Raw genomic sequence first — 22,245 nt, forward strand, 5'->3', positions numbered from 1 at the left:
ATTTTTGGGGATTCCGGAGTCACTTTCCTGTACATATTGGATTATTTCCTGTTCATGATAGGTCATGTCTGTATGTTTTATGTATTTTTTTACCCATTGGAAATGAATGTTGCCTTTGAAAATAAATAGGGATTTTTAAAATTTTATTTATTTCAAATTTTGGTCAAACCGTACGTTTAATTTTGGTCAAACCGTACGTTTTGGGCAAAAGCTTTTACAACTTTTGTTCGCCTTGATTTCCTGTTATTTATTTATTTTTTCATCTGTAAATAATGTGAATTGGACAGGGAAGAGTATTAGTTATTAATCATTAATCATTATTATTTGTGGACAAGAAGGACTGACTGATAATGACGGGTCCTGTGAATCCTGTTCAGGTCGGTGTGTCCCGTGAGGTGACAGATGTGGATTCGAAAGGACAAGGGCGGCGTCAACCGGGGTGGGTCAGCTGCCTCTCCAGGAAACACCATTTAAATGCTCACTGCCAGCGTGCTGTCCACACACCGAACACGAGAGAAACAGCATCATCACTCCCATAGAGACCATAGCACCGTTGTTTAACGTTTAGTATCCATATTCATCTAGGAGAGTTTGAGCCATGTGCGGTAAGTGTTGCATTTTTCCCTCTTACTTGATTACAATGTATAACTTCTTGAAGTCGTCTGTGTGGATGGTTTACATAGAATTGTATTCGAGATGGTAATTCCGTGTGTGTGTTTTTTTATTATTATTATTATTGTATAGGCACCCGCACTGTAGACGCGCTTTAAAAGTTTTCGACTTTTTTTTCAGCCTTTTTATTTATTTATTTTAACTAAACTGCTACGTGTCCGTGTTCCGACTCCACCGCCGCCACTCGTCGGACACTCTCTCCAGTCATGACAGCCTCACTTCGGATGCGATGGAGCGTTAATATTATTAGTAACGTTGGAATATTTTTGCTAAGTGTTTTTGAAGCTTACGCATTATTACAATCTCCAATGTGGTAACTTCAGTATATGTTTACAACCCAAAGTCAATCGTTAACTTTCCCCCCTCAGCCCTCGCCACAACCTGCTGAACGGCTTCTAAAACACTGCTTGCTATGTTCTCCCCTTTCCATTGGTAGCCGTGTGCGTGCGTGTTTGTATAGGTAACATTCGTGCGTGATATTCACGCGCACAAAGCCTTAATTGAGGAAAGCAGAGAAATTTTTAGATATTGAAATGTTAATAGTTTTCTTATTGTCAGATGTGATTGTTTTATGACAGTATTACACATAACATTCTCATAAGATGCAATTCAAATTGTATAGGATATTGATGCAAAATATTCAAGTTGGGTATTCATCTTTCAATAAATGCTATGTTTCTGCTCCGTTCTGAGGGGTAGTCTTATTTTATTTTTTTTTATTTTTTTTTTTACAGTGGTACCCATACCTGTCAACCCGAGGCCGTGTGCAATCTTACAAATAGTGACGTATGCCCTTACAAATTGGTGACTAATCTTGCAACTTTTTATATAGAGTTAGCTATATATACAGTATATTGTTTTATATTGAAATATGAAACAAAAATAAAACTCAATTTTTAAAATAATATGAATTTATTGGTAATTTTGTCACATATAGCCTGGTGCAATCAATATCTTCAGCTACATCATGATTACTAAAATGTAACAGTGACTTTTGTTATAATTGTATGTAGCACTTTTGGCAATTTTTATCATGTCTTTTGATGGCTGCACTTCATGGCACTTCAGCTAGCAATTCAGTTTGACTTGAAGGTAGTTTGTTAGCGTGTCCAATTATAATTGAAAATGGTCAATTGATAAAATTAATTTACCGATGTTATCTTTTAGTCAGGGAACATTTCTATTGTTAATTCTGAGAAGTGATCAGTAATAGTTGCAGGCAAATTGTGTTCGGCAAAAAATTGGCAGAATAAAATCTCCGCTTTCGTCACAGCATTTGCCTGGCACAGCCAGACTATTCTCCCTGTATTTTTCAAACACTGTCAGAAATAGTCTGGGACCCAGCCCATTAACGGCCTCCCGAGCAAGATAGAAAATCAACCGTCCAATCAGATTCGTTTATTTGCGTGACATGTTCTTAACGAGTAACGTCACTCTTGCGCGCCGAAAGTCATCTCTACAACAACACAGATGGCGAACGGGAGAGCCGAGAATATGTTCCAATCTGCGGTAAAACCAGTTTTAAATTACCAAAAACACAGCGAAACAAGTCATTGACAACAGTCAACATGGCTCGCGCTAGCCATGTTGAATAAACTTCTCCATTCTCCGCTCACGCTAATTACTTGTCGCTTTAACAACGTCACGTCTGCACATCGCTGATTGGTCCACTCCGCTGTCTGTTTGCTGTGGCTTGCTCCGCCCTCGGAATTTGATCCGCCGGACGGTCGCCAGACTCAATCGCTGGAACAGCGGTGAGTCTGGTATACCAGGCAATCACAGCATAGCTTTTCATTCTGCTGACTCTTGTTAATCTTACTTTTAAAAAAGTAATTAATTACAGCTACAAATTACATGTCCCAAAAAATTAATAACTCAGTTACCTGAATGTAAGAGTAATTAGTTACTTGGCAAAGTAACTGGTGTTACCTTTCATGTTTTTTTTCCATTCAAAAAAAAAAAAAAAAAAACATGATAACCTTTGCTATGTTTGGAAGTCATTTAATGTTGTGAATCAACTGTTAAAGTTGTCAAAATTGCTCCCGTTTTTGCATTAGTTCCTTTCTGTCTACTTTCGACATGTGAAAGTTTTAAAACTGTTTTAACGATAGATTCAAGTCAAGATTTTGCCGATTTAGGAGTATTTTAGATAAAAAGTTACTTAGGTTTGCTAGGAAGGTTCACTACAACAGAGCCTTTCTGAGAAGTATACTGCTTTAAGATGGCGGCTGCTTACTAACGCCGCCGAGTCTGTAATTTCACATGTATTTATATATGCATGTGATATCTAGCGTGGCATCAAGTGGGCGTAGATTGTAGGCTGTAGGCTACAGTCAGGAAGTATTGGAGCCACCTAGCCTAGCATCGCGTTTGCAACACCGTCACAACACTCTTCCCTCCTTCCCACTCCCGTTCTTCTCTCTCCGTGTCTCTGACTTTTCTCGTGTCATTCAACCAACGTAGTAACGCATAGAAACACACATTGACTCGTTGCCGAAACGATGACGAAATCGGAGCGGAGAAAAAAAACCGTAATGCACGAAAAACGTACAGATTTTGGACGTATGGCGTACATATTTAAAAATCAGTGCTCACTTGTACAAATTACGCCGAAACCGTACAATTTGACAGGTATGGGTACCTCTACTTACGAAATTACTTGGTTCTGGAAGTAGTTTCGTAAATTGAAAATTCTGTAAGTAGAGACGCGTTTTCCATGTTAAGGCCCTAATTCATTCCAAGCCTCCCAAAATTCAGACGTAAATCTTTTATAATGCATAAAAATGTACCAAAAGATGTAACTACATGGTACAATTAGATTATTGCACAATAAACATAAAATTAGAGTTACAGTATGTATGTAAAAAGTAAAGAATCAAAATTAATACACTCATGTAAAGCTGTCGGAACTGGCTGGCATACGCACATGCTAAGGTGCCTCTTAGCCAATTAGATGCCAGGAAAGCTAGCCAATAATCAATGGCTGAGCAGCTATAAGTATGTTACGTTCAGTAAACTCGAGTACAAGCCATACTGTATTTTTGCCTTTCTTATCTTGAAATTTCTTTAGTCACAAGAAGCAATATTTTTCCTTTGAGGCATGTCTTAACCTGAAAACTCAGTATGTAAAGACAACTGTATTTCAATAACCACATAAGAGCTACCCGTAAAACTGTTATACACCAGTAAAGCTGTTCGTCGTCAGTAAAGCTGTTATTAGACACCAGTAAATCTGTTATTACATATAATATGACTGTTGAATGTACGATCAATATATAGGGACAGCAGTGATGACGACGATGATGGCAGAGGTAGTTCCAGCTGTTGTGATAGTGATGATACGATGATGATGATGATGATGATGATGATATTGGGAAGTGCCTGTATTCTCTTTTTTTTTTTTTTTTTAAGGAGTGGATTGGGGGTGGGACCCAAAAAAGCTCGGCTTCTTCCCACTCCTTTTCTTGCTACATATGTATGTGTTTGTTACAAGGGCGTAGGTTTGGTCTCAAGCTTGGCAGGGACGATATAACAGCATAACCTACATGTAGACTTTTTGCTGGGGACGGGACCCTAATAAGACCAAACAGATTGGTTGAATGGGGGCTACATTTCTCACGAATATGAACCTAATTAATTGATAGGCTGAATGATTCATACACATCTGTAAATCTGTATTGACTATACTAACTTTCAAGTGTATTGCTTCAGGTGATACACCGTTCGATTCGAACCTTTGTTTTCAAAAACTTCTAAAGAAACATTTTTTTTAAAGATTCCAGAATAAATGTCTGGATTTTATTAGCAAATTTTAAAAATAAATTATATTAACATACACTTGTTATTCATCTCAACTAACCAGGAATGCAAAAAAAAAAAAAAAAACATTTGTGTTCAGACCACTCAAAATTGTGTAAAAAAAATTTAAATAAATTAATTAAATAAATTAATTAAACTGAAAAAATTTCTTAGTCAGGGAATAACAAAAATTAGTTTAGTAAGTCTAATTACAGTCTCTCTAAGCAGCTTCCTATTCAAGTTTGCAGGTTAGCAAATTCACACAGTTTAACGGTATACTAACTCTGAGGTCAGACTTTCAATAGAAATATTAGTGGTGTGTTCCCCACCTACGGAACATTGATGTCTTTTTACATACAGTGGCTGCTGCTGCTGGTCGGAAAAAACTTCGAAGGGGGCAGAGGAGGCGGCATTGTTGTCGACATGTTTTATTTCTTTCAGGGCTGTGAGTGCTTTTGTTGATGGGGTCAAGTCATCAGTCATTCAAACGTGCGTTTGAGGGGAAAAAATGGACTGGCGAGTCAAATGATGTAAATGTACTGTAAGTCTGATCATAATGAAAATAATTCATTTAATAATGGTAGGGTCAGTTCTCTCCTTACAACATATGGGAAGACATTCTATATTACCCATATAACTGAAGTCATTATCAATGCAAATAAGGTTATTTAAAAGTTGGTGGGGACAATTTAAGCTTCCTCAAAAGTTGGTAGTGTTATGTCCCTACTGTCCCTATGCAAACCTACGCCCATGGTTTGTTATTATACTTGTTATAATCAACATTACTGCTATTATTGTAGCTACCCCCCCCCACTCTTGTTGTTGTATTTAGTTATTACTGCTTGAAATAAATAAATCAAATCGAAACATTAAAATAAAGACACTAGAACCAACATGTCAATTTATTTGGGATTCCCTTAAATCATCTCACATATAAGTGGGTGGTGTGGCTCAGTGCTAGATAAAGTAATTTCCCATCCTAAAGGTTGTGGTTCGATTCCCTGCCTTGGTGACTTGTTTAAGTATACTTGAGCAAGATACTAAAACCCACGATGCTCATGATACTGCGTCATCAGTGGGTAAATGAGCATATTGTGTCAAAGCGCTTTGAGTGCCTTGATGGTGAAAAGGCACTATACTAGTGTTAGTCCATTTACCACATAGCACCCTTGGTCAAACTATGAAAAAAAAAAACCTGTGAGTTATGGTAAAAAAAAAATACAATAATTAGATTGTGAATGTCCAGTGAATTATGTGGATAGTAACTTAACAAGTTTCAACAAGCCTCCATGCTTTCATTGAGGGATGCATGCTCAGTCCAAGGCACAGGAAGTCATTCAGTATAGCCCAAAACAAACCCTCCAAAGCTACGTATGTACTGCAATGATGAAAGTTTCATTTCCAGCCAATAGCAGTGGCAGCGGAGCCAATGAGTTAAATGGAAAAAAAAAAAAGATAATTCGTGCACAAAAGAGTTACGTATGCAACATCCATAGTAAAAAGGAGCAGTCAACTGTATGCAAAAGGGAAATGGATGCCGCTAAACAATAATTATAGAATAGATTAAGAATTTTGGACTAAAAACAATATTTTAAAGGAGGAAAAAATATTTATCCATTTTTATGAGATCTTTTGGAGCCATCATGCAATTGACTGTTTTCCTAATGCTAAGTATATCTCTATCATGTGACTTCTTTCCTAAAAATGCATTATTGACATATACATACAGTACTTCCAAAATAGTTTGGCTGCAGTCCGCTTCACGCTGCCTCTTTGTGTCCTATAGGGATTTTTGCTTACCTAAACCACCAAGTGCCTCGCACCAGGAAGGAGATATTTGAGACACTAGTGAAGGGATTGCAGAGACTTGAGTACAGAGGCTACGATTCAGCAGGTAAGATGCCTGCCACGAACACACGTCTACATATCCATACGCACACTAAACATGCTGTAGGCATATATTTTCTAACATTAAAGCAGAAGAAACTAAGTCTGAGGAGTTCATTGAATCGGAGCTTAAAAATGTGGCAATACCGGTTTCATTCTTCACATTTTACCTATTTGTCATCACTGTATGCTCCTATATAAGTACAATTATATAATATATATAATTATATACAGTACAGGGCAAATGTTTGGGCACACCTTTTCATTTGTGTGTTTTCTTTTTTGTCATGATTGTTTACATTGTAAATTGTAATTGAAGGTTATAAAACTATGAATGATATGTTAAGCAAAAAAGGTGAATTAACTAAAAACGTATATCATTCTAGTATCTTCAAAGTAGCCACCCTTTGCTCTGATTACTTTTTTGCACACTCTAGCCATTCTCTTGATGAGTTTCAAGAAGGAGGCCCCTAAAATGGTTTTTGACTACACATGTATGCCTTTCCAGGGTTAATTAGCGGAATTTATTGCTTTATCAATGGGGTTGGGAGCTTCATCTGTGTGCATTGAATGAGGTATGTCCAAACTTTTGGCTTGTACTGTATGTATATAATATGTCTATATGCTGCCATAGCAGATTCATGGTGCATTAAGTCCCCAAACTATTTTTAAATTTCCCGTCTTACCCTGGAAACCCCCGTTTACAGACGTCGCGCAACCGTTTTTGTTTCAACCCAGCCATGAAAACAACGTAAGTAATTATATTTATTATTAGAAATGTCCGTCATTTTTAGCTTAGAATCATTTATTGATGTCTAATATTTTGTTTAAAAAAATATATATATATAGACTTTAAAAAAATTATTCACCCGAATATTTAAAACTTTTAAACAAATGACGTCACAATGAAAAAAATGGCGTCTGTAAAAAAGTCACTGATATCTATCTCTTAACTCTCGCTTAATTGTATTTTTTGGTACTGTCGCATTTTCCCTGATATGTTAGATGACAAATAATCGATCCAAACAAAGAAAAATTGGGAAAAAAAAAAGTTTAAAAGGGTAAATATAGGAAAAAGAAAACCTCGACCACTCCTTGATGTCTGCGATTTCTTCATCGTAACCCTTGTTATATTACCATGTTTCACCCATAAAATCCCCAAAAAATCCAGCTGTGGCCATTCACATTTGTGTCTCGACACTCAGTGATACATGTGACATGGAGTTTTGGGATCGAAACAAGGTAAGTACGCAATAATATCTCGTTAAAGTTATGGCGTCTGTAATTCTGCTCTCGCGTGCTCTCACCTCCAGATAGGGTTTTGCTGGTTAAAAAACATTTTTTTTTAAATAAAAATGCTCTCCTGTCCAAGATTTTTCTTCCACCAGAAAATTGAGATTTTAAGCTCTCCAATGATGTATCACATCTGCATATCTGACAATTTTGAAATTTGGCCAAATTGGGGGTCTCAGAGCATATGTATAAATATATATAAATATATATATATATATATAAGTGGGGAGAACAAGTATTTGATACACTCCCAATGGGTTTTCCCATTGGCTGTGTATCAAATACTTGTTCTCCCCACTGTATATAGTATATATGTATGTATGTACTTGACGTTCCGCTCTGAGACCCCCAATTTGGCCAACTTGCAAAATTGTCTGATATGCAAGTGTGATACATCATTGGAAAGCTTAAAATCTCAATTTTGTGGCGAAAGAAAAATTTTGAACAGGAGGTAATTCAAAAAATTTTTAATTTAAACAGCGAAACCCTATCTGGAGATGAGAGCATGAAAGGGCAGAATTTAAGACGGCATCACTTTAACGAGATATTATCACGTACTTACCTTGTTTTGATCCAAAAACTCCATGTAGCATGTATCATCGAGTGTCAAGACACAGCAGTGAATAGCCACAGCTGGATTTTTGGGGGGATTTTATTGGTGAAACATGGTAATACAACAATGGTTGCGATGCAGAAATCGCAGACATCAAGGAGTGGTCTAGATTTTCTTTTTCATATATTTACCCTTTTAAACATTATTATTATTATTTTTTTTTGGATCGATTATTTATCACCTAACATATCGGAGAAAATGTGATAGTAACACAAAAAAAATACAATTAAGCGATAGTTATGAGGTAGCTATCCGTGACTTTTTTACAGACCCCATTTTTTTTCATTGTGACTTAATTTGTTTAAAAGTTTTCAAATATGCGAGTGAATAATTTTTAATTTTTTTTTTTTTTTTTTTTTTATACGAAATTGTAGACATCAATTAATGATTCTAAGCTAAAAATGACAGACATTTTGAATAATAAATATAATTAATTACCTTCGTTTTATGGCTGAGTTAAAACAAAAGCGGTTGCGCGACATCTGTATACAGGGGTTTCCAGGGCGAAACGGACAAATTAAAAATAGTTCGGGGGCTTAATGCGCCATAAATCTGCTATGGCAGCATATAGACATATTGTTCTATCAAACACAACAGTTGTTTTGGCTTAAAATACAGCAGTTTCTTAAAGAGGAGTGCAAGAGCAGAAACTGCTTTTTCAGTCTTGTCTGAAATGGTGGTACTATGCCTACCTCCCCACCATCTTTTCGCACACATCTACATAAATTTAAAATTTTTCATAGAAGTGAATTATGCTTGTGTTCAATGAAACATTTTTCTGAAAATACCACCATAAAACCAATTTTCAAAATAACTTGGAAGTTAGGAGAACTGTGACCATTCTTGCAAACAATAGTGATTCACATGGGACTGACACAGCCAATCAGTGCATGTCTCCCTCAGGTCAAAAATGTTTGCAGATAAAAGGAAATTATTTGTTGAATAGTGGAACTTGTTGTTGATACTACTTTCATCTCTAATCCACCAGGTTTGGTATTTATAAACAAAGTTATTCATATCATAATTCAGCAAGGGAGTCCTGCTGTCAATCTGTCTCTGTCCATTTATCCTTATCTACAAATGTTTGATGCAAAACCCATCATTTCACTGACTCTTAGTGTCTCACTGCTCGTAATCATATGTGTATGCAAACATTCACAATTGAGAGCACCAACCTCTTTTCATATGGCTATTGATTATCATGAATATTAGTGTATTGATGCCAATGTAAATAAATGCGTGTTTTGTGTTTGCTCATCCTGTATCCTGCAGGATACAGCCGGTCATCATGCAGCTGTTTCATATAAATGCCCACAATGATGGTTGGATTGATTAGTCAAGTCATTTCTATAATGTGTTGAACATTGTGCATTACAAACTAATTGAATGCAGTCAGTGCAATCACAAACCCCACATTTTTCGATTTATTGTGGACATGATTAGTTCACGACTCTTTCATAATTAATTTCCCTCATAACTTAGTTTGCTGGAGATGGTGAAACATTTCCTCCCTTGCAATGATCAAAGTTGAATCTGGATGTTCGTTTTGTATGACCTGTCAAAAGTATTTGATAAATGTTGTCTACTCTTTGTTCACAGGCATTGCTGTGGATGGAAAAAGCAAAGAAAGCTCTGACATCAATGGCAAAGCAATTTGTTTGATCAAGAAGACAGGAAAGGTCAAGGCTTTAGAAGAAGAACTTAACAGTAAGTTGATGCACCGTGGAATCATATTGATCTCTCAAATCAAGTTCCGAACATTATAAAGTATCACCCGTTTTTTTAGATAAGGATTTCACACTGTGCCCATGCCAGTAAGAACGAATGTGTTGTCTCTTGGATTCTCCAGAGAAAGACAATCTTGACCTGGAGGAGGAACTGTGTATGCATTTCGGCCTGGCTCACACTCGCTGGGCCACACACGGAGAGCCGAGCGCACTGAACAGCCACCCTCATCGCTCTGACAACAATAATGGTAAATTCCCAAAGAAAAAAAAAAAACGTGGTGTCAAACAAGCTAGCTAAAGCACCCTCCATTGTATTCATCGTGAAGTCTTTACCGTGAGTGGGCGTTGTGCAACATTCCTAAGTATGATACTCATCTACAGGAACATGCCTTTTATTCTATCCAACCAAATGATGAATTGTTTTTTAAATAATTGCTTTTTAATGACACAGTTTCCTCATAATGCCACAGACAGTCAGTAAGGTACACTGGATGGCTAACCTTTTCAATCTCAATCTCTCCGCCAGAGTTCGTCGTCATCCACAATGGCATCATCACCAACTACAAAGAGCTAAGGGCCTATCTGGTAAGTAAATATCTTAAGGTGCAAAATTCGTTATCCAAGGCAATATCTTGGCAACACTAAATTTTGGTGTGTGTATGTGTACAAGGATATGGAAAAGTATCTGAACCTTTAGGAATTTCTCACATTTCTGCATAAAATCACCATCAAATGTGATCTGATCTTTGTCAAAACCACACAGATGAAGAAACAGTGTCTGCTTTAAGTAAAACCAACCAAACATTTATAGGTTTTCATATTTTAATGAGGATAGTATGCAAACAATGACAGAAGAGGGAAAAATAAGTAAGTGAACCATCACATTTAATATTTTGTGGCCCCACCTTTGGCAGTAACAGCTTCAACCAGACGCTTCCTGTAGCTGCAGATCAGTCTGGCTCATCAATATAGGACTAATCTTAGCCCGTTCTTTTCTACAAAACTGCTGTACTTCAGTCAGATTCCTGGGATGTCTGGCATGAATCGCTGTCTTTAGGTCATGCCACAGCATCTAAATGGGGTTCAAGTCTGGACTTTGACTTGGCCACTCCAGACATGTATTTTGTTCTTCTGAAACCATTTTGAAGTTGATTTACTTCTGTGTTTTGGATCATTGTCTTGTTGCAACATCCATCCTCTTATTAGCTTCAACTGTCTGACAGACAACCTCAGGTTTTCCTGCAAAACATCCTGATAACTTTTAAATTCATTCTTTCATTAATGATTGCAAGTTGTACAGGCCCTGAGGCAGCAAAACAGCCCCAAATCATGATGCGCCCTCCACCATGCCTCATGGTGGGAATGAGGTGTTGATGTAGGTGAGCTGTTCCATTTTTCCTTCACACATGATGTTGTGTGTTACTCCCAAACAATTCAACTTTGGTTTCATCAGTTCACAAAATATTTTGCCAAAACCTCCGTGGAATGTCCAAGTGACTTTTTGTGCGAACATTAAATGAGCAACAATGCTTTTTAGACAGCAGTGGCTTCCGCCGTGGAGTCCTCCCATGAACACCATTCTTGGCAAAGTTTTAAGTATAGTTCATGTGTGCACAGAGATATTAGACTGTGCCAGTGATATCTGTAAGTCTTTAGCAGACACTCTAGGGTTCTTTTTTACTTCTCTGAGTATTCGGCGCTGAACTCTTGGCGTCATCTTTGGTAGATGGCCACTCCTTGGGAGAGAAGCAACATTGCCAAACTCTCTCCATTTGTAGACAACTTCTCTTTGTAGACAACTGTCGACTGACGAACATCCAGACTTGTAGACATGGTTTTGCATCCTTTCCCAGCTTTATACAAATCAACAATCCTTGGACGCAGGTCTTCATCCAGCTCTTTTGACCGAGCCATGGTGCACACCAGAAAATGCTTCTCATCAAGACAATTCTTAACAAGTGTGTGTTTTATAGTGGGCAGGGCAGCTTCAAACCACTCATCAGGGATTGGGCACACGTCTGACTTAAAATGTTTGGTAAAAATTGGTTTCAATTGCTCTTTCGTCCTCCTTAGGCAGAGGGCTCACTTACCGTACTTATTTCTCCCCCTTCTGTCACTGTGTGCATGCTATCCTCATTAAAATATTAAAACCTAAAATGTTTGGATGGTTTTAGTTAAAGCAACCACTGTATGTTCATCTGTGTGATTTTGACAAAAATCAGATCATATTTGATGTTGATTTTATGCAGAAATGTGAGAAATTCCAAAAGGTTCATATACTTTTTCATACAACTATATGTTTCATAGTACAGTGTACCCTAATGATACGAGCACAATCCGTTCCACTAGCAAACTCGTAACAAGAATCTGCCCATATCGTGAAATTTAATATTAGTTCATGCGTCCTATGCGCCCTCTAAGATGCGCGCGTGCGCAATCGCTCACTGCTTGCATATACTCAGCGCACAATAAAATCTATGCAGCGCACAAAAGATATTCAAAAGAAACATTCTAGCATCACTAGGACTACTGTCGGTGCCGTAGTGATGTGTCAGCGCGACACTCCTGCTGATGCGTTCGATACGACAACATAATACTCCTATTGGTGCAGTGATACTAAACTCATAAAGCCTAAGTAAAAAGGAAATGCGGTTCTTTTAAGATGTAATGGCTGTTGAAGTATGTGCAAATAGAAGAACAAGCGTTTAAACTGAGTGAGATTTGTTTTTTGTTTTTTTAAACCTGTCCTGTATAGCTGCTTACACAGAGAACATCTTGACTGTCTTTATTGTCTGAGCGGTTTTAATGTGAGTTTGATATGCTCCCATTGTGGTTTTTCATTATGTTTTATTTACTGTATTAACTCACCCATGCCACAACTGGAACTTACCAAGGCCAAGGCAGGACTTTTCCTATGGTTAAAGCAGGACTCTCACATATAATATAGTACACATCTCATGAAGAACGAGATTTTGGTCTTTTTCATTTTCAGTGGGTCAAATCAGTTATATTAAAAGTAACCTAATGAAAATTGCTGCTGTAATTTAATTCTTTTAATAAGCCATACAACCTGCTATGATCCAAGGTTTTGAACAGGCGTTATACTGGTGTGCTGCCACAGCGTACGCATCTGATGTTGCTCACAGTGGACCTCAGTATGCTCAGGGAGCTTGCGTGTCTGCTCAGGCACATGAAATGTTAGAGGGAACATTGCCCATATTACCCCTAAAGAATAATTCAGGGCATCATTTTTAAGGCTAAATAATCTGGGGAAAAAATATTAAAACAACATTATTTATATACAAGCACTTACCATGAGGCATGTGGAAAGCGAGAACTTGCAGCCATACATACACTAGAACATTAAAGGAAACGATAGTGTAACCAGTCTTGATGGTGCTGGCGTCGCGATCCGTCCCCGCTAACCAGGCCAGGACTCGCATCAGCGCAGCCAGCGTGGCAAGAGAAGATACTAACCACTAGGCTAAAAGCCCAGGCTAAGCAGCTCTAGCCGCTAGCCTGCTATCTTTAGGGCATCGGGAGTGAGGTTTCCTCGGCATGCACAGCACCTGCTTGCACCCGATACTATAGCATAACATGAACCAACTAATTTTTTGTGTAAATAAACTGGGGGACATGGTTATTGGTTAATGTTCACTTGTAAGCACAAATGTTTTAGGCTACTTCTAGACTAGGACAGATCATTTCCTCTGGCTATTTTGCCAAGTATTTTTATACCTGTCCGCACTTCGTTTAACGTGCGTTTAAGCCCCCCCCACCCTCCCGCTTCTGCAACGTACGCCTGCATTTACGCAAGCTAAGCATATGTAGAAAGGAGCAGCCTCATATGTTACGTCATCGTCTGCTCGGTTTACCTCTGAACCGGAAACTTTACCCGCTACACCTTCTAGACCAGGGGTCGGGAATTTCATTGTGTGATCACTGTTTTTTTCGTGAACGCAATCGAACGCATCATGCTGGAGCCAGAGTGAAGGGAGAGCACGCTCGGCTTTTACGAGCAGTCGCCGAGTTGGGATTGAAATAAATCTTTAGAAAACATCAACGAAAGCGTCGTTAGTTGGGATGTTACGATCGATGCTCAGTTGCGCTCTCACCACTTGGAAAATAACAAATAGAAACATATTGTGTGGCGCTGCGTATATTTCCTGGAAGCCGCAACCAGGAGTCCTTGTGCATGGCAATCCTGGAAGTGGCGACAGTTTTGACAGGTGGAAATGTCATGAAAAAAACTGATCGCGCGTCTCTTTGACTGATGGTACCACGCAGTTCACATTTTGGGGTTTAATTTTCCTCTACGTATTTTTATATACTCATGTTTGGTCGGCATTGAGTTGGGAGGGGCCAGCCCCGCAGCTGGCTGATCGGAGACTTCATGCGGGAGACGACTTCTGTAAGAAAAGGCTCATCTCCGCGTAATCCGCGATGGGAGGACCACATATGAGCACTAAATTGAAGCATATTATTGCAACGTAGTTTCAAGGTTCAAGAAAAATGTGGGGAAAGAAAACAGGAGCAGGAATGCCACGTCTTGATCATCTGCCTCCGTTGTTTATGATGCTGTCATGCAGCACCATAAATGGCGACGGCATGACGTTACTTCCTTAGCATCTGATTGTTGTACGGACACACTAGCCTATATTAAGCATCGGGTAATATTAGCTGGCTAACTTATCTGTGTAAGTTCTTGCATAGATAAAAGGCAGATTAGTGTAGCCGACATGCCCTATAGTCTAACTAATTACACATTTAAGGCCATTATCCGTCCTATTGTAGACGTAGCCTTAGATACCCTTCGATAGAAAATTATATCACTGGAGAAAACAAGAATGAGAGGCAGGTAAGCAGATGGGCATTCTGTTGGTACGAGATGCTCGTATTCCCCTTAACAGGACGCCGTGGCGTTGCCCTTTTCATAAAAACCCATAATGTGAGGTGCTCCTAACATGAGCGTCAACTGTACATAATATAGAACGTTGCTATGGGATATTTAGCCACAGAAAAACAGATTTATGCCATGTCTCTTAACTTTCTTAGATCACCAAGGGATATGAATTTGAGTCCGAAACGGATACAGAAGTGATCCCGAAGTTGATCAAATACGTTTACGACAACCGGGAGGATGACAGCATTCGCTTCTCAACACTGGTGGAGAGGGTCATTAAGCAGCTGGTGAGTGGCAAGCATTATTTTTGTGTGTGATTTTTTACTGCAGTAGCTTTTCTGGTTGTACTCCAACCAGTGACTGTGAGGAGTCATCAGACATAATACACAAGTAAAATGCACTTACATTGTTACTTAAAACTGAATATTTTTTTGTCAAATTAACTAGATTTTTCTTTTTTTTAATTCTCTCACACCATAGACTTCGTGACCTATTGACATGACATGGGAAACGGGGTCAATTCGTAGGGGGCCTATTTTCAAAAACTTCAAATTATTTTTTTTTCAAAACCAAAGCTGCTACCGACCTAAAACCAAAACAGGCGCCTACCTTAGCCATATATGAATCTCCATGAGCAGCGGCATAAAAAAAATCGAGTGATTTCCTTATAAAATCACGATTAATTATTTTTTAAGTAAGTATAACACAACTTAAAATGGCTAGAAAGGTCTCAGATTTTACACTACATGCACAAAAATCACAAAATGCAGTGATAATCACCTATATTTTCAGGATCAATAGCAATATTTAACATATAAGTTTTTTACCAAAATAGCAACTTTTTTTTTATTTACTGCAAGTTTTCAAAGGCTAATAAATCACTCAATTTAACATCAGAAACGTAATACTTGAGGAAAACATGCAGAATCAATTATAAATAATATGTAAATAGATGATTAATAAATTCTATATACAATCACAACTTAGAATAGAATATCCCTTTATTATCATTATACACTATATACTGTTGGCAAATGAGGCTAGCGGCCGGCTGACGTAAACAGAGCTTTTCCGGCGAAAATTCTTGTGAATAAATGCTTAAATCCCAGAATTCTTCATAGACATGGACGTAAAACAGTTTCAAATCTTGGTTAAAAGCAGAGAAACCGTAGAGTTAGCGTTTATTTTACGTATATATGTCGAAATACAATGCTACTCTGTTAGCGAATGAGGCTAGCGGCCGCCTGACATTAACAGAGCTTTTCTGGCAAAAATTCTTGTGAGCAAATGCTTAAATGCCTGAATTCTTTACAGATATATACGTAAAACAGTCTCGATTCTTGGTTAAAGGCAAAAAAAACATGCTGGTAGCATTTATTTGTTTATTTATTTCATTATAAATATCGCCAACTATGAGGCTAGTCAGTTACGAAAATTAGCCGCCTCCATGTGTAAACGAAGAAAATTCCCGCGAATAAATTCTACAATCACTGAATTCTTTGTAGATATGGACTTAAAACTGTCTCGATTCTTTGTTATTAGAGCAAAAAAAAAAACGAGCAGTTACGCATCTATTTTACATATATATGTCGAAGAATGACACCAATGCCGCAGCGGTTCCCATTCTCCCATTTTTTTTTTTTTTTTTTTTTTTTACAAAGTTTCAAAATGCATGCATGGTACGAAAAATATAATATTTACCTTGAATCCTCGAACAAATCACTCCTGAGACGATCCTTCCTGTTTGTATGCGATACAGCTTTCATAGTTCTTCAAAAATCCAAGCTTGAATCCAGTTTAGACATGAGCGTATGCCGTCTTCGCCTGACTATAATGAATGAAGCTCGGCTCCCTCTGATAAGGCGTGATGCAAAGAATGACGAAGTGTCACGTCAATAGGTAATGAAGTCTATGCTCACATACTAATAAATTCATCTTACATAGTGAAACACTCATGCACACTGCTGAAACATGTATTGTAACGTATTCCAGTGTATTAATACATTTATGTTTAATGTGTGAAGTTTTCAGTAGTGTGTGTTTCACTCGGGTCTATAAGAGTATTTTTCTCGTGTGTGTAGGGGTGTTTCAGGAGTGTGTGAAAGAGCATTTTAGTGTTGTGAGTTTTTAAGAGTGTATGTAAGGATAAAAAAATCAGTTGCGCATATGAGAGGGAATTCTGAATTACTGTACACTGTATATCCCTGGCAGCCCCTCATATAGGTGACATCACTTTCTTCTTTCTTTAAATGTGTTTTTTGCAGAGGCGGTTTCACATTTCAGCTTACCATATGTTTCTATATTCTGCCTGTGAAAAACACAGTAGACCATCACAAAACGGTCTCTGCGGCAACCGCACTGAAAGCATCACGGAAAACATCATCATTACGTAGATGAGTTGATAGATCATAAGGGTATTTTCCACTGCGTGAATTTTGGGTGTGAGCGAGTTGTCTGGCCTGTGAGCAATTGTCCTTTTTGGAGTAATGGGAACCAGACAGTCAGACCCCACAGACCGCCGTATGACCACGACAAAACACCCCCGCCCTAAGCTTTCAAAACCGCAAAAACTCAACCAGTTGTACTTCTATTCACCACAGTGCTTTCGAAACACAGCATAAGTTACGCAAGAGAATTCCCAGTTGACTTTTACCTTCGGTACAGAAGAAACTCCTACGCGTCATTCCGCTCTAACCCCACTTGAGCTCTTTTTAGGAAGCATTTTCAAGTCTCTGCCCGATTCAGGCCATGGCGTACCGCAAGCAACACTTCACTTTTGCTCATTAATATTCATGACGTTAGCAGTTGTTGCTATGCGGGTCAATCAACATCCTGTTTGTCCATAATAGTAAATCCATGGAAATAGTGTATGAACGATATGTTTACTGAGGTAAACCCACCAATTCTGTCCGAAAATGATGTCCCTGGTGCCAAATTCACTGGTAAAGATGTGGAAGAACATACAAATGTTCAGATGGCTTGAGTGTTGAGGGCTGAAAAATACGGGAAAAAGAGCCGACCTGATCCAGGGTTAGCTTTTTTATCAACACCTTTTTCTTGTGTGCATTGCCTTATGCCACTGACAATTACATTCTACTGTTTCAACAGTCTATCCTTTCCCATCATATGCCCTGTCTTTCTTATATATTATATTCTCTGGGTGTCTTACGTCTCTGACCGTTATTGGGGGCAATTTACATTGCTATTTTTGTGTAGCGATCGCAAATGCTACTCAGTGACAGCCAACGAAGACTTAATTTTTTCCATTAATAACAAATCTTAATTCTATAATTTATTTACATTTCCCCCTCACTAAAGTTGTTTATTTTCACAACAGAAAAGTTAGCAGTGGCAGTCAGATACCATTTGAAATTTTTTCAGATCATTCATTGTCAGACAGAAGCAGCACGGCAAAACGCCACGCTAAAAAAGAAGTAAACATATCAAAAATGGCTTATCTCTTTGGCCTCTGTCAGCCCATGGACCCCAACAAAATATTTACTGCATATGAAATGTGAATGGCTTCACCTTGCTGGTGTTAAATGATCCATTCTTTACTTTTTTTCCCATGAGCTTTGGTTTAGGGAAACGTATGAAGAAAACATCCTTCATATGTCGTAATGTCCAGAGTTGTTTCTACAACTTCTATAGCAGCAGTGTTTGATCGGCATGTTCTTTTTTTAAAGATTACCAGAGAAAACAAGCAGAAATGACATGGACTATATGCGAGGGCATGTCTATAATGACCCACTTCCGAGTTATGATGGCGACGTCACAGTCTAAAAATAACATTTGTGCAGTACGCTATTGTTAAATGTGCAATAACTAACCATAGGCTTATAACTTTTCTCTTCTTTTTGCTTAGGAAGGAGCTTTTGCTCTGGTGTTCAAAAGTCGCCATTTCCCAGCAGAGGCTGTGGTTGCCAGGTTAGTTGTCACACTAACAAACACTCACACGTGTCTTTGTGCGGTCACAGACATGTGGTCTGGGGGATACACATGTTATGATGAGCCACCCATTTTAAGCAATCCACAGTATGATTCATTGTTTTACTTTCATTCACTCATCAGTTTTTGTTTAGCAATTAAATGCTTCTTGTGTATTACATTTTTGTGTGTGTGGATTGTTCCGTGAGTGTAAAGGTTTTTAAAGTCACATCCAACTGCTTGCAACATATCCCTCTTTACCGTTAGGACCTGGAAAGATGGTGTGAAGTGTTTTATTTACCCTTCTCCTGGGCATGGGCTATTTTTTGTGGCCATTGGACCTACTCCCTCCTGTTTCTGGCTCTTCTTCTCTCTCCTGGGCCTGAGCTCTTTCTTACTTTGGGGGCCTCTGGGCAGCTGGCCTTCTGCTTGCGCGTCTGACTCATTACCGAACAGTTTCCTGTTTCAGACGTTGCCAGCATGACTCCTGGTTATCAATCCCTAAGTTTTATATCGCTTTATGTTTTTCCTGCTCCACTTATCCCTCATAGATCAGGGAGAGGCAATTGACTGTATGAGCAAAGGGGAATTCGTAAGAAAGCGGGCGCTACTGGATATAAAATGACATAAGATACTGGAAATTGGCAGTAGCCACAGCGGATATGACTGTGAACCAAGAACCAGTGTCTTATCATTCCATTCCTCCTTTTATAGCGGTGAATATAAATGTAACACATATTTTGTTCCACGGTTCGCAGTGGTATTTCCTAGTTTGTTTCGTCGCATTGACACACACACCAAAAAGTTTTTGTTTCCCAAAATGTTTGGGTTTGTGGTCACAACCATGAAATTCATTTTCCACTTTCCTTTACTGTTGTACTTTCTTAATGCCTGTATATGTGTGTACATTATCCACCTTATTTTATAGACTGACCTGAAACACAAACAAATGACATTAAACATCTAATTTTAGCTAAACCAAACTTTTACCTTTTTTGTTGCACTTTATTTAGTTTGAACCCCCCAAAACACAAGTAAAATGATTACAACCCAGAAAGAAAAATTTATTTTGTTTAGGTAACATGGTAAATATTTCTCTCATATTGCTTTGGTGCATTGTTGTTCTGTCAACCGCTACCAAAGGAATGTGTTAGCACGGTATATAAGAATTTACTGTATAATTTAGATTATTAAGTAGGACCAGCCAAATAATGCACAATGTATAGTAAAAAAAAAAAAAAAAAACATGCCACAAGTCATACTGGAGTATTAATGTTTTAGGGGAGGATTTTTTTTTTAATTTATCAGAAACTAAGAAAGAACATGATATGTTTAAGAAATAATGAGAAAATGGAGAAAAATTCTTAATATGCATGTGTTATTTAACAGTTTTTCACATCACTATAGCCTAAACATAACAATCTTGCGCAATGGCGTGAGAAGTGGGATGCTGCAGCACCCCCTGGTGTTGGAGAGAAAAAGTGTTTCGGTAGATTCTTTTTTTTCTTTGTTTGTTAGTTAAAAATAAATCATTGAATAAAACATTTTGAAACAATAGCGTATTTAACTTTGGGGATTAAATATATACCATAATTTTCTGACTATAAGCTGCTACTTTTCCCCTTCATTTTGAATCCTGCGGCTTATAGTCCAGTGCGGCTTATTTATTGATTTATTTGGGTTCATAGGTAACACTTTATTTGACAGCGGTGTCATAAGACTGTCATAATTATGACATGACACTATCATGGGCATTACTGAATGCTTATGACAGATGTCATGATGTCAAGTGTCATCTAGAAAATGATGTCATTAACTCCATTGATGTCCAGCTCAGATCTTTTACATCCATTCAAAAGTGAGATAACTTGCCTGATAACATTAAATGACATCTGTTATAAGCATTCATTAATGCTCATGACAGTGTCATATCATAAATATGATTGTCTAATGACAGTCTTATGCCGACACTGTCAAATAAAGTGCTACCAAATACCATAACTAGAAATCAATGAAACAACTGGAACAGTAACTGAAGAAATAATTAGCACAGAATTTTGATTGTTATTTACATCTGTAGCGCTGCAATGCATGCTAGGAGGCATGTTGGTAAGCAACAGTGTTGACGGCAGGCGGCAGTAGAGGTTGACTGTCTGGAAGAGTGATGGCTAAATGTAGCGTCTTGAAGCAATTAAGCTTTGTAGCCATTTGTTTCAAAGCTTCATGGTGGTTCATTTGGTCTCATGACAGTCGTAGGATGCCGCTGTGAAATAAAGTGTTACCGGTTAATATCTTTGGTGTATGTAAATATCACACAATACAGTGAGGAAAGCTGCAACTTCTAGTCCAGTGTGGCTTACGGTATTTATGAACAAATGTTGTTTTTGTGTCAAATTTGGTGGGTGGCGGCTTTTTTTCAGGTAAGCCTTACAGTGCGAAAATTATGGTATGTTGAAATTTTTTTTTTAATAACATGGTCGCCACTTGTCACCTTGATTGCTACCAGGTCAAGTTGAATAATGCGCTATTGGAACATTAAAGTTAACTGTTGCAGATGAGGCGTTAACATAGGGCAAAAACAAATTAGCGTTTTTTTTTTCTTTACAAAAACAGCAAATTTTTCCAAAATAAATCGAGGTGGAAAATGAAGATGATTATGATAGTTTGAAATTGTGCCCAGCGAGTAAAGCTAGCTGCAGATCTAGACTGTAGAGAACTTCAAATAGTTTGCATTGTAGCTAGTATATTATTGTTTGTAGTTGCTATTGAGCTGCCGCCGTGCAGAGCGCTGTTGGATATTCATGTGCAATTTATTTGAGTGTTGTGAAAAGTGGCTGTTAAACCAAGGCTTATTGGACCTTTTAGTTTTTAAATGTGTTTGTGTGTCATTGCACCGTCTAGCTGCTAATAATTTGCATTATAATACACAGGCGCTTTTATTTCCAATATGAAAACGTCAACACACTGTAGGTGAAATAGAACGCTGTCTTTGTCGTAGCCTAGTAGTAGTACATAAACCATCCAGCATGTGTGTGTACTGCCATCGCGCACGCCTTGTATGGAGAAAAAGCACGAGCATGACAAATTTGGATGGAAATTTCAGATGGGAAAAACAAAAAAAAAAGATCCTCAGTACCCCCTGCTGTGACTGCCACGTCCCTGATCTTGGGGTTTCACGTTGAACAAAAACATGTAGAAAAGTTGCCCTCGGCCAAAAGTCGCAGGCCCAGTTAAACTATGGGAAAAAGTGTGACTTATAGTCCAGAAAATACGGTATATGATATTCTACAACATATCCAGCATTTACAGTCATTAGAGAAGCTTTCAATTTGAAACAAAGTTCCAAAACATACACAAAATAACTTTTTATCATATTTGTCAGAACAGTAGCTATGACTTGACAATACAGTGATCCCTCGGTTTAT

At 38.0% G+C, this 22,245-nt stretch overlaps 1 protein-coding gene across 1 annotated transcript in view; it reads left to right on the forward strand.

Moving 5' to 3' along the window:
* The first annotated feature begins 480 nt into the window (after positions 1 to 480).
* gfpt2 (glutamine-fructose-6-phosphate transaminase 2) overlaps positions 481 to 22,245 on the forward strand; it is a 64,586-nt gene continuing 42,821 nt past the window's right edge. Inside the window, exons 1-7 of the mRNA XM_057851047.1 lie at positions 481 to 605; positions 6,257 to 6,364; positions 9,863 to 9,970; positions 10,113 to 10,238; positions 10,517 to 10,575; positions 15,046 to 15,180; positions 18,759 to 18,820. Of these exons, the coding sequence (XP_057707030.1) occupies positions 599 to 605; positions 6,257 to 6,364; positions 9,863 to 9,970; positions 10,113 to 10,238; positions 10,517 to 10,575; positions 15,046 to 15,180; positions 18,759 to 18,820 (605 nt within the window). The 5' untranslated portion in view covers positions 481 to 598. The remainder of the gene's footprint in view (positions 606 to 6,256; positions 6,365 to 9,862; positions 9,971 to 10,112; positions 10,239 to 10,516; positions 10,576 to 15,045; positions 15,181 to 18,758; positions 18,821 to 22,245) is intronic.

The sequence above is a fragment of the Corythoichthys intestinalis genome, chromosome 11, assembly GCF_030265065.1.
Source record: "Corythoichthys intestinalis isolate RoL2023-P3 chromosome 11, ASM3026506v1, whole genome shotgun sequence".
Lineage (NCBI taxonomy): Eukaryota > Metazoa > Chordata > Actinopteri > Syngnathiformes > Syngnathidae > Corythoichthys > Corythoichthys intestinalis.